We start from the raw sequence: 13,497 nt of genomic DNA on the forward strand, positions 1-13,497 counted from the left end.
AATAGCCTCACATTCTGTACACTGGAACACTGAATCCAAATACTCAGCAATGAAAACTACTGATTACCAACTTCGAGACATGTGTCATGTCAACATATAATTGGCATGGCGTGGACATATGCTTTTCAGCGAACATCTGAAGAAATTTACACACTTTTAGAGTATCTGCACTATTGAGACCAGTCATTCCAGGTACAGTCTGCAAGATCCTTGCAAGGTCTACATTAATGGGTTTCAAGCTTATTGTCTTTGGGTTAAAACATGAATCTAAGGCTTTGAAGACTGGTTCGTTTGGATCTGTGGCCAAGAGAGTTGACAACCTCATCTGAATATGCAACGTAGTATACTTCAATCCCTCCTTAACTTCTGTCTGAAATACCTCCCCCCCCCCCCCCCCCCCAGTCTCTCTCTCTCTCTCTCTCTCTCTCTCTAATCGTATTTGTTTAATCACCAAAATTCCTTTGCCCAGTACTCAAACATTCTTCAAGCCATTTTAACTTTCTTCAAAGTGTGTGCAAAGTGGAACATTTTGAACCCTTTAACAAGGCAGTCATAGTAATGAATTCACTGACATATTCTTTAACAAATGTAGTCTTCACAAGACTCCAGTTCACTTCATCACCCAACAGGGAATTACCACACTCTGTACCTGCATTAGGCAGCTCTCACATATCATCACTGTGGAAGAATTTAATCATGTCTTCAAAATATTCTGCCAGTGGTTGTGGAGAACCATGGGTCCAGGATGTTAAAATGGCTTATTAAATTCCTGTGAAAAAAAGTTTGCAATCACATTCATTAAATATACCCAGCATTTAACGTGGTTTAAATGATCACCTATGATTGTTTTCTAACAGTCAGCAAATTTGTTCATGTATCAGGCAGTGTCATTCATTGCAGCTTTCACATTATCATACTGTATATCGTATTTGAGAAGATCCCTAAAATTATACAAGCACAGTGCATTGAGTTTGCTGCTTCCAGAACTTTTATAAGTGCAACAAAAACTTTCTTCTCATACAACATTTCAGCAGTTTTCAACTGCACAGCAGAGAAACAAACCAATTCTGTTGGTGGGCTCATTGGCTAATATAATAACATATTTACCTGCTAGTTGCTCCATTACATCATTTTTTTCATTGTTGTTGTATCATAGCTTTTACACATTTTGTGTTACCAGCATCTAATAAGGATCTTTTATTCTGTTACATACCTGGCTTTTTAAATTAATTTGGTACTCTACTAGAGCACACTTTATTAAATGTTAAGTTTTAACTTTTATTAGGGAGAATGTCAAACTGTATTTTACCTGTTAACAAAATGCAGCCTACCTTCAATGAAATCATTCTTCTGTTGCTGAAAATCTTTGTTTTCCAGTTTGTGGAGTGAAATGGGCCCAATAACTACAGTTACTTTTCTTCTTTTTTGCAATTTCAAAGCTGCTACTAATTGAAGACTGCCACTTTATTTGCAAACTGGACTGTTCATTTTGTTGCATGTACACTTTTTATTTTGCTTGTGTTTCAAAATGGTGTCTTTGCTTAAGAAAAGAAAAGAAAAAAGAAACTACTGCCTTATCAGGAGCGTAAAACCCTTCAGTTTCAAATTCCCACACCTTGTCATCAGCAGTCACTGTAGACTTCAGCATTTTCACAGTTACAAATTACTTCAGCACATTTGTACTTCACCGAGTTTAGGATGCAATGAATAGAGACAGAATGTGATCTAACTTGAGATTTCATGATAATTTTAGAGAAAACATTGATAGTGCTGCACTGCTGCAAACTTTGAACATTGGGGTGAAACAGCTACATGACCAAAAAAAGGAAAGGTGAGATGAACAACAAAAAGTTGTATGTATTTGTGTCTGAATTGAACAATTATGTTGATATTAAATCACTTTTCATAACATAGTACAGCAGAGCCCCACTAATTCAAACCCCGGTAATCCGAATGTTTGGTTAATCCGAACATGAAAAATGTTAGTCTAAGTATGTAAAACTGTGCAGTAAACTGCTGTACATACACACTATTTAAATTTACACAGTACAGTAAACATGTATTAGAAAAAATGGCAAGAAACATTAGGTTTAAACAATGCATATCAATGAAAGAAAAGTTGTCAAACTTACTAAAATACAGTGGACGTTTTGTCCCTACTTTTTAGATGAAAAAAATTCAGTCATTGTTTTTTGGCATAATGAAGAGTCTGTTATATAAGGCATAGCTGCGCCATCATCTCATAAACATCAAATCAGCAGGTTTAGCAGTGGGCTGTTGCTCCAAATAATGTAGCACAAGGTCAAGGGCTTCTGCTGCATCACTGTGTGGCACCAGCTCTCTTTTGTCACTTTCAAGCTCATTATCACTTCCTTCACAGCTGTCCACCTCTTCCTGGTCTTGAGTCACAGCAGCAACTAAATCTGTGTCAGTCAGGCTCTCCACACATGCCCCATCTGCTGCCATCCACTCGTCTACATCACCTTCACTAGCTTCTTCACATCCAGTGATTGTCTGTATCATTTGTAGTAGAATTTTCTTTTCATTTTCAACTAGGTTGTTCTGAAATTCAAGAGTGTCCACACTTTTCTCCACGATTTTCTCAGAGTCTTTTCTGAAATATTCTGCCATGCCTCAGCAGCCCAATAAACAACATGCTTCACATTGGTCTTTCTTATTTTGTCCACTAAAGGAATGCTATCATCTTGGATCAGCATTCTTAAAAATTGTTTTCTGTAAATCAGTTTTAATGTTTGCAGTACGCCCTGGTCCATCAGCTGTAGAAGTGGTGTAGCACTCAGTGGCAAAAACTTCGTCACAATTTCTCTGTCACATAATTAATCAGTGCTGGGCGTGAGATGACACATTATCAATCAAAAGGATTGTATGGGGAGACAAATGATTTTCCTGGCCCTGAAAGCCATTCTTTGAACAGCTTACCATCCATCCATCCATCCATCCATCCATCCATCCATGCTTTTTTCTGGTTGCAATAATATACGGGCAGGGACTTCATGTTGCTGTTTTTAAAAGCTCTGGGCCGAGCAGATTTGCCGATCAGCATTAAAGGCAGCTTGTGAATACCAGCAGCATTACTGCACACTAATAAAGTCACACAATCTTTGCACATTTTAAAACCAGGAGCATGGTCTTCTGCTTTTGATGCCCGGCTTTTTGTTGGCAATGCCCTAAAATTAAGGCCAGTCTTGTCAGCTTTATAAATTTGTTGGGAAGAATACTTTCCCTTTCTTATCATTTTTACAAACTCACCCAAGCATTCCTTCGCTGCATTACAGTCAGAAGAAAGTTCCTCTCCAGTAATTGTTAGCTGATGGATTCCATGATGTTCTTTGAATCTGCCCAGCCAACCCGTACTCGCACTAAAAGACTGATCACCACTCATTAACTTGTTTAGGTAAACAGCCTTCTCCTGAACCAATGCTCCACTCAAAGGAGTTCCCCTTTCTCTTTCCTGCGTAAACCAAAGGAAAAGAGCTTCATCCACTTTATTGCACTGGGACTGTTTCAAAGACTGCCAAATTTCAAGTGTTTTTCCTGAAGACGTTGCAAAGCTTCACTAGGCTCTTCTTACAATCACAAATGGTTGCTTTGCCAACGCCCAGTTCCATTGCCAGTTTAGATACATTCTCGCCATTGTCTATCCAATTCAAAGCATTCAGTTTTTCTTTGAGAGTTAACGTTGTATGTTTCCATTTAGTCTTGACGAAAATACATACACCACTACACCTGAACGAATAATATAAACTGTTACGCGTGCCAATGATTGATAACTAACGTAACCAAGCACTTTGCAAGCCAACTGGCAGTGCACTGACCTCAGACACTACAAAGGTCTCCACAATGCACAACAACAAGGGCAGGGAGTGAGAGAGAGCCATTGTTCCCACACTTGTTCCCATTTGTTACCATGGTGTATCTATTTATCTGCTTGGTATACTTCATTCTAGAAACTCGTAACCGTAATTCCGGCTAATCCAAACGAATCGGTGATGTGAACGAGGTCCGGTCCCAATTAGTTCGGATTAACAGGACTCTACTGCACACATAACAAGATAAGTTTACTCTCTGACAGATAGAGAGTTTGTTGTGCTTTGACTTATATGATGAATGCTGAAATTTTTTGTCTGATAGAAATTTAAATTACATAACACTTTTACACATTCACTAATGGTAGTTTTGTTACAAAAATAAACATTAGTGCTTATGAAGCACAGAGTTCAACCATATATACCGCTGTCTATTGTGCACAATACTCTTTAATCACTCATGTTGGCAGCGACTGGAAGCAAAGTGCCTTCAGTCTCACTTCTTAACATGGGGAGTGAACTGTTATTTTAAACTAGATTATTTACCACAATCAGTAATGATGGAAAAGTTAGTACCTGATTTCAATGTTAAATAGCTATCAGATGTCACGGACATCTGGAAATGTACAATGTTTGTTACCTTCGAGTAGTGGAAACTGCTACTTTCCACATTATTTCTTTAATAACTACCAGTAACTTGTTATCTCACTAAAATTCACAGATTTTGTGTTACTTCATTAAACAGTGCTGATTTCACACTCTTCATTATGTTGTTGTTGAAATGAAATTTTCCTGTGGTATGTCCTGTGTTACATGTATAGGAGGCAGTATCCACAGGAAAGGATAGTATTTGAAGTGATTTTTATATTTATTATAAGTGTGTCTTGGTAGCACACCCATTCACAGCAGCTTCCAATTGCTTGACATGGGAATCCCCAGCTGCTTACAAACTGCAACTGACTCATATCATTCCCAAGAACAACAATCACAGTCAGGCCACATCAAGACTTGGCATGATTTTCTAAACACTAAACAAATAATACGAAATTAATCTCAATGATTCTATTGTAATTTTACGATGATTTATGTTATGAGGATAACAAGTTACTTTTAAGAACTGAAGCTACAGTGCCCAAGAAAGTGATGTGGGCCATAATGAGAAAAAAAACATGGGATAAAATTTACTACTTACCTGGAGCTACCTTTACAAATTCAAATATGTCTTTTTTCTTCTTTTGTTGAGGTTGTGTGTAACAACAAACTTGAAAATAGTGGTGATTTACTGCAATATTAACTGCTGTGGAAGAGAGAATCTAAATAGAATACTATATGACAATTATAATTTGCACTGAACACTATATTATGCCACAGCAGTTAATTTCAGATGAGCTGTATTTGCATTGCAATTACAATCTTTATTACAAACACTTTTTTTTAACAATTAGGTCAACAAACTAAAAAGGAGTGGAACTATTGAACTAATCACATTGGTATCTATACTGCAATTAACAGAAATTGATTTTTCCAAACAAGATAGTACTGCTGTAATTTTTAGAACATATTACACACAATATTTATAAATATAATAGAGGGAAACATTCCACGTGGGAAAAATATATCTAAAAACAAAGATGATGTGACTTACCAAACGAAAGTGCTGGCAGGTCGATAGACACACAAACAAACACAAACATACACACAAAATTCAAGCTTTCGCAACAAATGGTTGCTTCATCAGGAAAGAGGGAAGGAGAGGGAAAGACAAAAGGATGTGGGTTTTAAGGGAGATTGTAAGGAGTCATTCCAATCCCGGGAGCGGAAAGACTTACCTTAGGGGGAAAAAAGGAGGGGTGTACACTCGCGCGCACACACACACACATATCCATCCGCACATACACAGACACAAGCAGACATTTGGAATGACTCCTTACCCTCTCCCTTAAAACCCACATCCTTTCGTCTTTCCCTTCTCCTTCCCTCTTTCCTGATGAAGCAACCGTTTGTTGCGAAAGCTTGAATTTTGTGTGTATGTTTGTGTTTGTTTGTGTGTCTATCGATCTGCCAGCACTTTCGTTTGGTAAGTCACATCATCTTTGTTTTTACAATATTTATAAACATAGACATGCACTGGAATTCAGGGGGTAGTGATTGTGTTGCCAGAGATAATGCAACCAAAATTTGTTGAAGGACAAAGGTTATTTACAGCTGACTATACAGTACAAATTATGTGAGGAATAGCTAAATCGCTACTTACCATGAAGATGACACATTAAGTTGCAGACAGTCTCAATTAAATAACACTTACACATTAACTTTTGGCCACAGCCATCAGCAGTAAAAGAAAGAGAAGCACACACCATTCATTCACACAAGCGAGCATGTCTCATGTACACAAGATCACCATTTCCAGCAGTTTGGACAAGAATGCGACTGTCACGTGGAATGGAAGCAACAGTCTAGAGGGGGCAGGGAAGGGGAAGGGATAGCAGTGTATGAGAGGGGGAGGTGTGGTTGTGTGTGTAGGGACTACACTGTGACAGTACTATGTATGTGTCAGATTTTGCTCTGTGGCTACATCTCTTAAAACTGTAGGCCTACATTCATACTGTATATCTGGTCTTGTCAGTTACTGTTTATTTTATTTTTATTTTTTATCACATATTGAAGTAGATACTGGTTGCAGAATTTTGAATACACAGTCTTGTGCTGGTTTCAATCTTCGCATATTTGCTTTTGCTACAGTTCTTATTCTGTTTTATTGTATTATATGAATAGATTAGGACCATTTACTTGAAAATTGTGCTTCAGCTGTACCATCATGCTGCACCTCTACCTTATGTATCGTATTTTACATGATGACTTTTTGGTCAAAATTGATTGTATGTGTTGGGTGCGCAACCTGCACCTGCTGACCCCATCACCGGTAAATCAGTGATGTCAATGATAAATTGATATTGTCAAAGTAGAGATCTATAATCACATGAATACTGAAAACTGCGCATGCACGTGAACAGGGATTGTAGCATTGTCTGCTGATGTCAGAAGCTAACCAATTCTCATCATGCACGCTCATGGTATAGTAATGGATTTTGTGCTTTTGTGTGTTCCTAATGTTTAGTTTAGGTTTTGCTTTGTTTTGTGGCACGCTGCAAAGATATTTTTCCTATAGTGTTGTCTCACAAGAGAGACAAAATATCTGAAAGTAAAAAGGTATTTAGGTTTCATTGAACCTGGACAAAGCAAATACCTACACTATGCATAAATAAGAATGTAAACAGATCAAAATTTTAAATGAAAATTGTTTCAACACTGGAACAGTCAACTCTGTTGAACAAGAAAAATAATTTTCTATGTTATTTGGTTCTTAGAAAGAAAACAAGGCACAAAGCATAAAATAAAAAGGCATTATTGACTGCCTTCTAAAATAAATTAAGCTGTTTTGTAATATAAGGGAGGGGAGGGTGACATTTCACCAATTATTTAAGTTGTCAACCATGTTGAAAATTTACCATATTTGTCCAAAACATTCAGCATGTGTTGCTTTGATCATTAGAAAACACTATTTTCGTTGCTAATTCCTTGTTCCTGTTACAATATTTCAACTTTTCATAAGAATAATTGCCTCTCATAATGTTACTTTCTCTGTTCGGATGCCAAACTGCAGGCAGCTGTCACGACAAACACAATCTTAACGCTGACATATGAACAACTGTCAGTGTGGACAAGTGAGACTCAGTATAGGAATAATATGTTATGGGCAGTGCAACAGACTAACTCACTACAAGTAGTTGACTGATGCAAGAAAGTCATTCATTTAAAAGGGGCTTATCTCTTAGTGCAGCGACTCAATGTGGCATGGACTCAACAAGTCATTGGAAGTCCCCTGCAGAAATATTGAGCGATGCCACCTCTGTATCCATTCATAATTGCAAAAGTGTTGCCATTGCAGGATTTTGTGCACAACCTGACCTCACAATTAAGTCCCATGTCGTGCAGTCTTGGTGGCCAAACCATTTGCTCAAAGTGTACAGAATGTTCTTCAAATCAGCGACGAACAATTGTGTTCTGGTGACAATGTCGCATTGCCATCCATAAAAATTCCATTGTTGTCAGGGAACATGAGGTCCTTGAATGGCTGCAAGTGGTCTACAAGTAGCCGGACATAATCTTTCCCAGTCAATGATCACTTCAGTTGGACCAGAAGACCCAGTTCATTCCATATAAACACAACCCACACCATTGTGGAAACACCACCAGCCTGTACAGTGCCTCATTGACAACTTGGATCAGTTGCTTCATGGGGTTTGTGCCAAACTCAAACCCTACCATCAGCTCTTACCTTCTGGAATTGGGACTCATGTGACCAGGCCAGTTCTCTAGGGTCAACCAATATGGTCACAAGCCCATGAGAGGAACTGCAGGCAACATTGTGCTGTTACCAAAGGCACTTGCATCAATTGTCTGCTGTCGTAGCCCATTAATGCCAAAATGCACTGTCCTAACTTATATGTTCATTATATCCCACATAGATTTCTGCAGTTATTTCACGCTGTGTTACTTGTCTGTTAGCATTGACAACTCTACATAAACGCCGCTTGCTCTTGGTCATTAAGCGAAGGCAGTTGGCTGCTGCGTTGTGCATGGTGAGAGGTAACGTTGGAAATTTGGTATTCTTGACACACTCTTAGCACTTTGGACTTGGAATATTGAATTCTCTAACGATTTGTGAAATCATGAGTCTAGCTCCAATTACCATTCCACATTTAAAGTACAACCATAATCATGGTGGAAACCTTTTCACATGAATCACCTGAGTACATATCACAGCTCTGCCAATATATTGCCCTTTTTTACCCTATGTACAAAATACTACCACCAAGTGTATGTGTGCATATATCTATGCCATGAATTTTATCACCTCGTTGCATTTTCAGGAGGTGAACTAGCACTTTCTCTCTGTGACCCATCCCCCTCCATCTTTGTTTACCCTCATTCATACTATACGCTGATCTTTCTTATTCTGGTGTCCAAGTGACTTGCCCTTCCATTCTAACCTCCCCCAACATTTTATTGTCTCTTCCCTGAGAAAGAAACTATTAGTGCCGAAAGCTAGGTAATGTGTCACTTTTGCTTTTATATGCATGTAACAGTGGTACTGTACATTTTGGTTCTTGGAGATAAATACTGGCAAACTGTTCTGTCTCGTAATTTAAATGGTAGTTTTGCATGTTTTACTTGCTTATAAAGTTTATAATTATTTGTTTGCACGATATGAAGTTAAAGATAATTGTATTCTGTTTGCTGCTTTGTAGAGATATTTGAAAATAGTTTTGTTCACACTTTTTACAGTTATTTCAATTGATTATCACTGTAGTATTTCTGTTTACCTGAATTTGATTTTCATAAAGCTGTAATTTCATAAAAGAGAATACTCATATCATTTTTTGCAAGATTATTTATGCTTACTTTTGTTTTTATTTTTTTATTTTTGTTTCTTTCTTGTCTTTTGTTTTCAAGTTTGTAGCAAGTACCCAAACCCTCCGTGTCCACCAACTGATGTACCCCTCTATGGGACACATGGACGAACATCAGAGTTGGAGCCTTCACCAGACTCTTGTCCTCGTTCAACATGGGTCCCCACACGACTTTCTCATTGTAAGGGTGATGACACGCTGAATGACTGTTTGTTGTGCTTGATGTCATAGATGCTGTGCATTATATTGTAACTCAGATAAACAACACATATGTCATTGATAATCCACTATAATACCCTGTATTTCAAATTTGTTGTGAGGTATAATGAAACCACTCTTATACTTTCATTTTACGCTTGGAAGAATAAACTTAATTACACTCGGTTACTGTTTGTGATTAAAGTAAATTATAGTTAGTAAGATAAAATTTTGTTCAGCTCCACACATTATAATATTGACACAATGTCTCAAAAGAAGTTATCTTCATTTTCTTAGTGACATGTTGGTAAACCACTTATTCAAAGTCAGTTTGAGTTGTTACTTCTCCAGGCCAAAAACAGAGCTACTAATCAATTTATTTATTTACTACCCCACCACTTCTCTCTCTCTCTCTCTCTCTCTCTCTCTCTCTCTCTCTCTCTCTCTTGCTCGCTCTCTCTCTGTCTCTCTGCAGCCCCTCCTGCCGGAGGTTCGAGTCCTCCCTCAGGCGTGTGTGTGTGTGTGTGTGTGTGTGTGTGTGTGTGTGTGTGTGTGTGTGTGTGTGTTTGTTTGTTTGTTTGTTTGTTTGTTTGGGTTGGGAGAGTGGGGAGCGGGCAGTTACGCACACACTTGCTCCCACAAGCCTATTTGTGATCTTCTGTGATGATATAGTGAGTCTGGTTGTACTGACTTGACATATTTCGAGATGGTGTTTGCCAAAATTTGTTAGCAGCTGTTATAGTGTCATATTTGCATGTCACTGCTACTCATCAGCGGTTAATTTTGGGCACACAACTTACTCGGTAAATTTATTGGATATGTTATGATTATATAGTTATAAAATTAAATTGTGTTAATATGAATGAATATATTGAATCATTAAGGCAATGGTAGAAATCATACACACTACCAACCAATTTCTCACAGGAATTCAAACGTGTATTTTTGGTGTTTTTATTTTCTATAAGATTATACAGGATGTGCAAGCTAAAAATATGATTATATAAAATTTAATAACTTGAGAAATAATTGAGCTATTTATTGATGGTATGTTTCCACAAGTATGGTATCTGAAAAGTTTTTTTTTTACACATATAATGCAACTTTATATGCGCACTATTAGTGGCATGACAGAAATCTAATCTGTATTCCACTTCTCTCCGATTATTTGCAGCATTGCAGGTGTAAAATTTGCAATGGCTGTATGAATGCGGTGATGCAGTTCTGGTAGGTCATGAGGTGGTGCCTGGTTCTTCATAAACCCCCACAGAAAAAAAAATTAAGTGATGTAATGTCTGGGCTTCTAGCAAGCCGAGCAAATGATGGACTGGCAATCCCAATACAGTGATTTGGACATTCGTGATTCAAGAAATCCCTCACAGTGTCCATAAAATGGCATGACGTGCAGTCCACACTCACATTGAAAGCAACATTGTATCAGTGTAACATACTTCAGCTTCGTTAGAGAAAGCACATAAAACACCTTCTGCTGTGGAGTCCACATGGCTCTGATAAGCGTTTACATGAACAAAGCTATTACACGCATGCACAAGTGGTACCAACTGTCACAAACACACACAAAGAAAACATTTTGAGTTATCTCACTTATGTCTCAAGTTATTACTTTTTATATTATTACATGTTCAACCTTGACACCCTGTATTTAAGCAGTTGTGTATAGTCTGTGTCTATGTATGTTGTACATTCTGATTCCAAGCTGTTTTTCTAAATGCATTTGTGACGTTGTACCCAGTATTGATCGGGTCCTTTGGTCTGGAGCCAAGTGGAGGGTCTCAACCAAAAGCTCCATGGTTCTGTGATGGTCTTGGCTGCAGATTTCTTACCTGTGTTACGGCGTGGAGAATTGGAAGACTTCCCTTGATAGGTCGGGGTGCACTACACAAAGGAAGCAGCTCCTCATTTAGCAGAGTACTTGTAGAGTGCATGTGAGAGCTTGATGAATGCACACCAGTCAGTACGCAGAGAGTGGAATCAGACAAAGTAAAGACACTTAGACTATCAGAAGTTTAAAGGTAAATTGTTGAAGTATTCATAACAAAATTACTGAATTTACTGCCCTTTGGGAAAGTTATTGTCCCGAAGGTATTCTCAAAACTGAAAGCTGGCTGAAACCCGATGCAGAAGGTTCTGAAATAATTAGCAAGGCACGGAAAGTACATCAAAAAGACAGGTTAGATGCCGTAGAAGGGCATGGTTCATTGCAGTTGACAAAAATATTGTGCCTATCATGGTCAAAACTGAGTCTTGACCATGAAGTTATCTGGACACTGTAACAGACCTAGGTGAACTCAAGTTAAGTATTGGATATTTTTACCAGCTACCCTTTTCCACCATGACAGTTATAGAGTCGTTCGAAGAAAACTTGTGATCAGTAATGTGGAAATATTCAAATTATGCAATATTAATTAAAGTCACATTTAACTTACCGAGTATAGACTGGAACATTTCTGGATTCATTGCAGATGGTGCAGACAGGCAGTCTTGTGAAGTACTTTTGAACAAATTTTCCTTGAAACTGTCATGACCAACTAGTTTGACAGTGCAATTGACCTTATTGACGGTGTCAGTATAGAGACAGGGATTAGTGGACATGTTGTCATTGCAACGATGCCTACTAAAGTTAATAAATCCATTAAGAATGCTAGGAGATTATTGTTGCTCGAAAGAGCAGGTAAACAGTTGTTCGAATCATCAAGAAGGCTACGAGAGTATTTTTACTTGAAAGAGAAGGTATGCAATTGTTAGCATCATCAAGAAGGCTACAAGAGTATTTTTCCTAGAAAGAGCAGGTAAGCAGCTGTTAGCATCCCAGTTAGAAAATGAATTGACACCATTTAGTTCCAGTATGATGCTTAGGGACAAAGTTTAAACAGATGATAAATCACTCCATGGAGAGAGGGAGAAGTATGTGTCAAGTAAGTTTATTAAGGATGAAAAACACTAACCATGACTTACTAACAGAATTTGGAAATTGCTGAGGAACCAGAAACTGTTGAACTCTTGTTCTCTTGGTTCAATAAAGAATATGTAAATGTACAATTTGGTGTGTCTGTAACGAGATCAATGTGCAAAGCATACAACTACCACAGTCATGCCGTAGCCAGTGATGTTGCTGAGAACCTGAGAAAATTATGATTCTATGCGAAATCACTAAGCAGGTCACTCATTGTCCAGTCTGATCTGGCAGTAGAAGACAGCAAAAAGAAACTCAAAGTTTTAAATCTCACTTTTAAGAAATTATTCACGCATGAGGATTGTATACATGTACCGTTGTCCAACTGTTGTACAGACTGTCAAATGCAAGGTATAGTAATAGTCATCCTTGGATAGAGAAGCAACTGGTAGTGTTGAAAATCAGTGACCAGACCTGGATGGGATCCCAGTTCAGTTGTACAGAGAGTACTGTACTGCATTTGCCACTTAACTTAGCTTGCATTTATCACAAATGTCTCACGCAGCACAAAGTCCCAGTGGTTGGGTAAAAGAACAGACATGCAAAATTACAGACCAGTACGTTTAACATCAGTTTGCTGCAGAATTCTTGAACGTATTTTCATTTTGAATATGATAAATTTCCTTGAGATGGAAGAGCTTCTGTCAATATGGATGTAGAAAGCATCATGTGGGTGAAACTTGACTTGCCTTCTTCTCACATTATATCTTGTGAACCACTTATGAAAGGCAGCAGGCATATTGTGTATTCTGAGATTTCCAGAAAGCATTTGACACAGCGCTCCACTGCAGACTGCAGACTGTTTATGAAGTTACAATCATGTGGAATAGGTTCCCAAATATGCGAGTGACTTGAAGACTTCTTCAGTAATAGAACCCACCAAGTCATCCTCTATTGCAGTTGTCCATCAGGAACGAGGGAGTACCCCAGGGAAATGCATTAGGATCAATATTATCTCTATACAGGGTGTTTGGGAAGGAAAGGTCAATATTTTAAACAGTGATAGTATAAGTAATTCAGAACA

At 38.1% G+C, this 13,497-nt stretch overlaps 1 protein-coding gene across 3 annotated transcripts in view; it reads left to right on the forward strand.

The window, feature by feature from the left end:
* The window catches only part of LOC126481087 (mothers against decapentaplegic homolog 4), a 167,435-nt gene that overhangs the window by 50,758 nt on the left and 103,180 nt on the right, over positions 1-13,497 (forward strand). For 2 of the 3 annotated variants that reach the window (XM_050104589.1, XM_050104588.1), the window contains exon 6: positions 9,345-9,482. The exons of the other annotated variant lie outside the window; for it this stretch is intronic. In XM_050104589.1, the coding sequence (XP_049960546.1) occupies positions 9,345-9,482 (138 nt within the window). The remainder of the gene's footprint in view (positions 1-9,344; positions 9,483-13,497) is intronic. 3 annotated transcript variants of the gene reach the window in all.

The sequence above is a fragment of the Schistocerca serialis genome, chromosome 5 (assembly GCF_023864345.2).
Source record: "Schistocerca serialis cubense isolate TAMUIC-IGC-003099 chromosome 5, iqSchSeri2.2, whole genome shotgun sequence".
Taxonomy (NCBI): Eukaryota; Metazoa; Arthropoda; class Insecta; order Orthoptera; family Acrididae; genus Schistocerca; species Schistocerca serialis.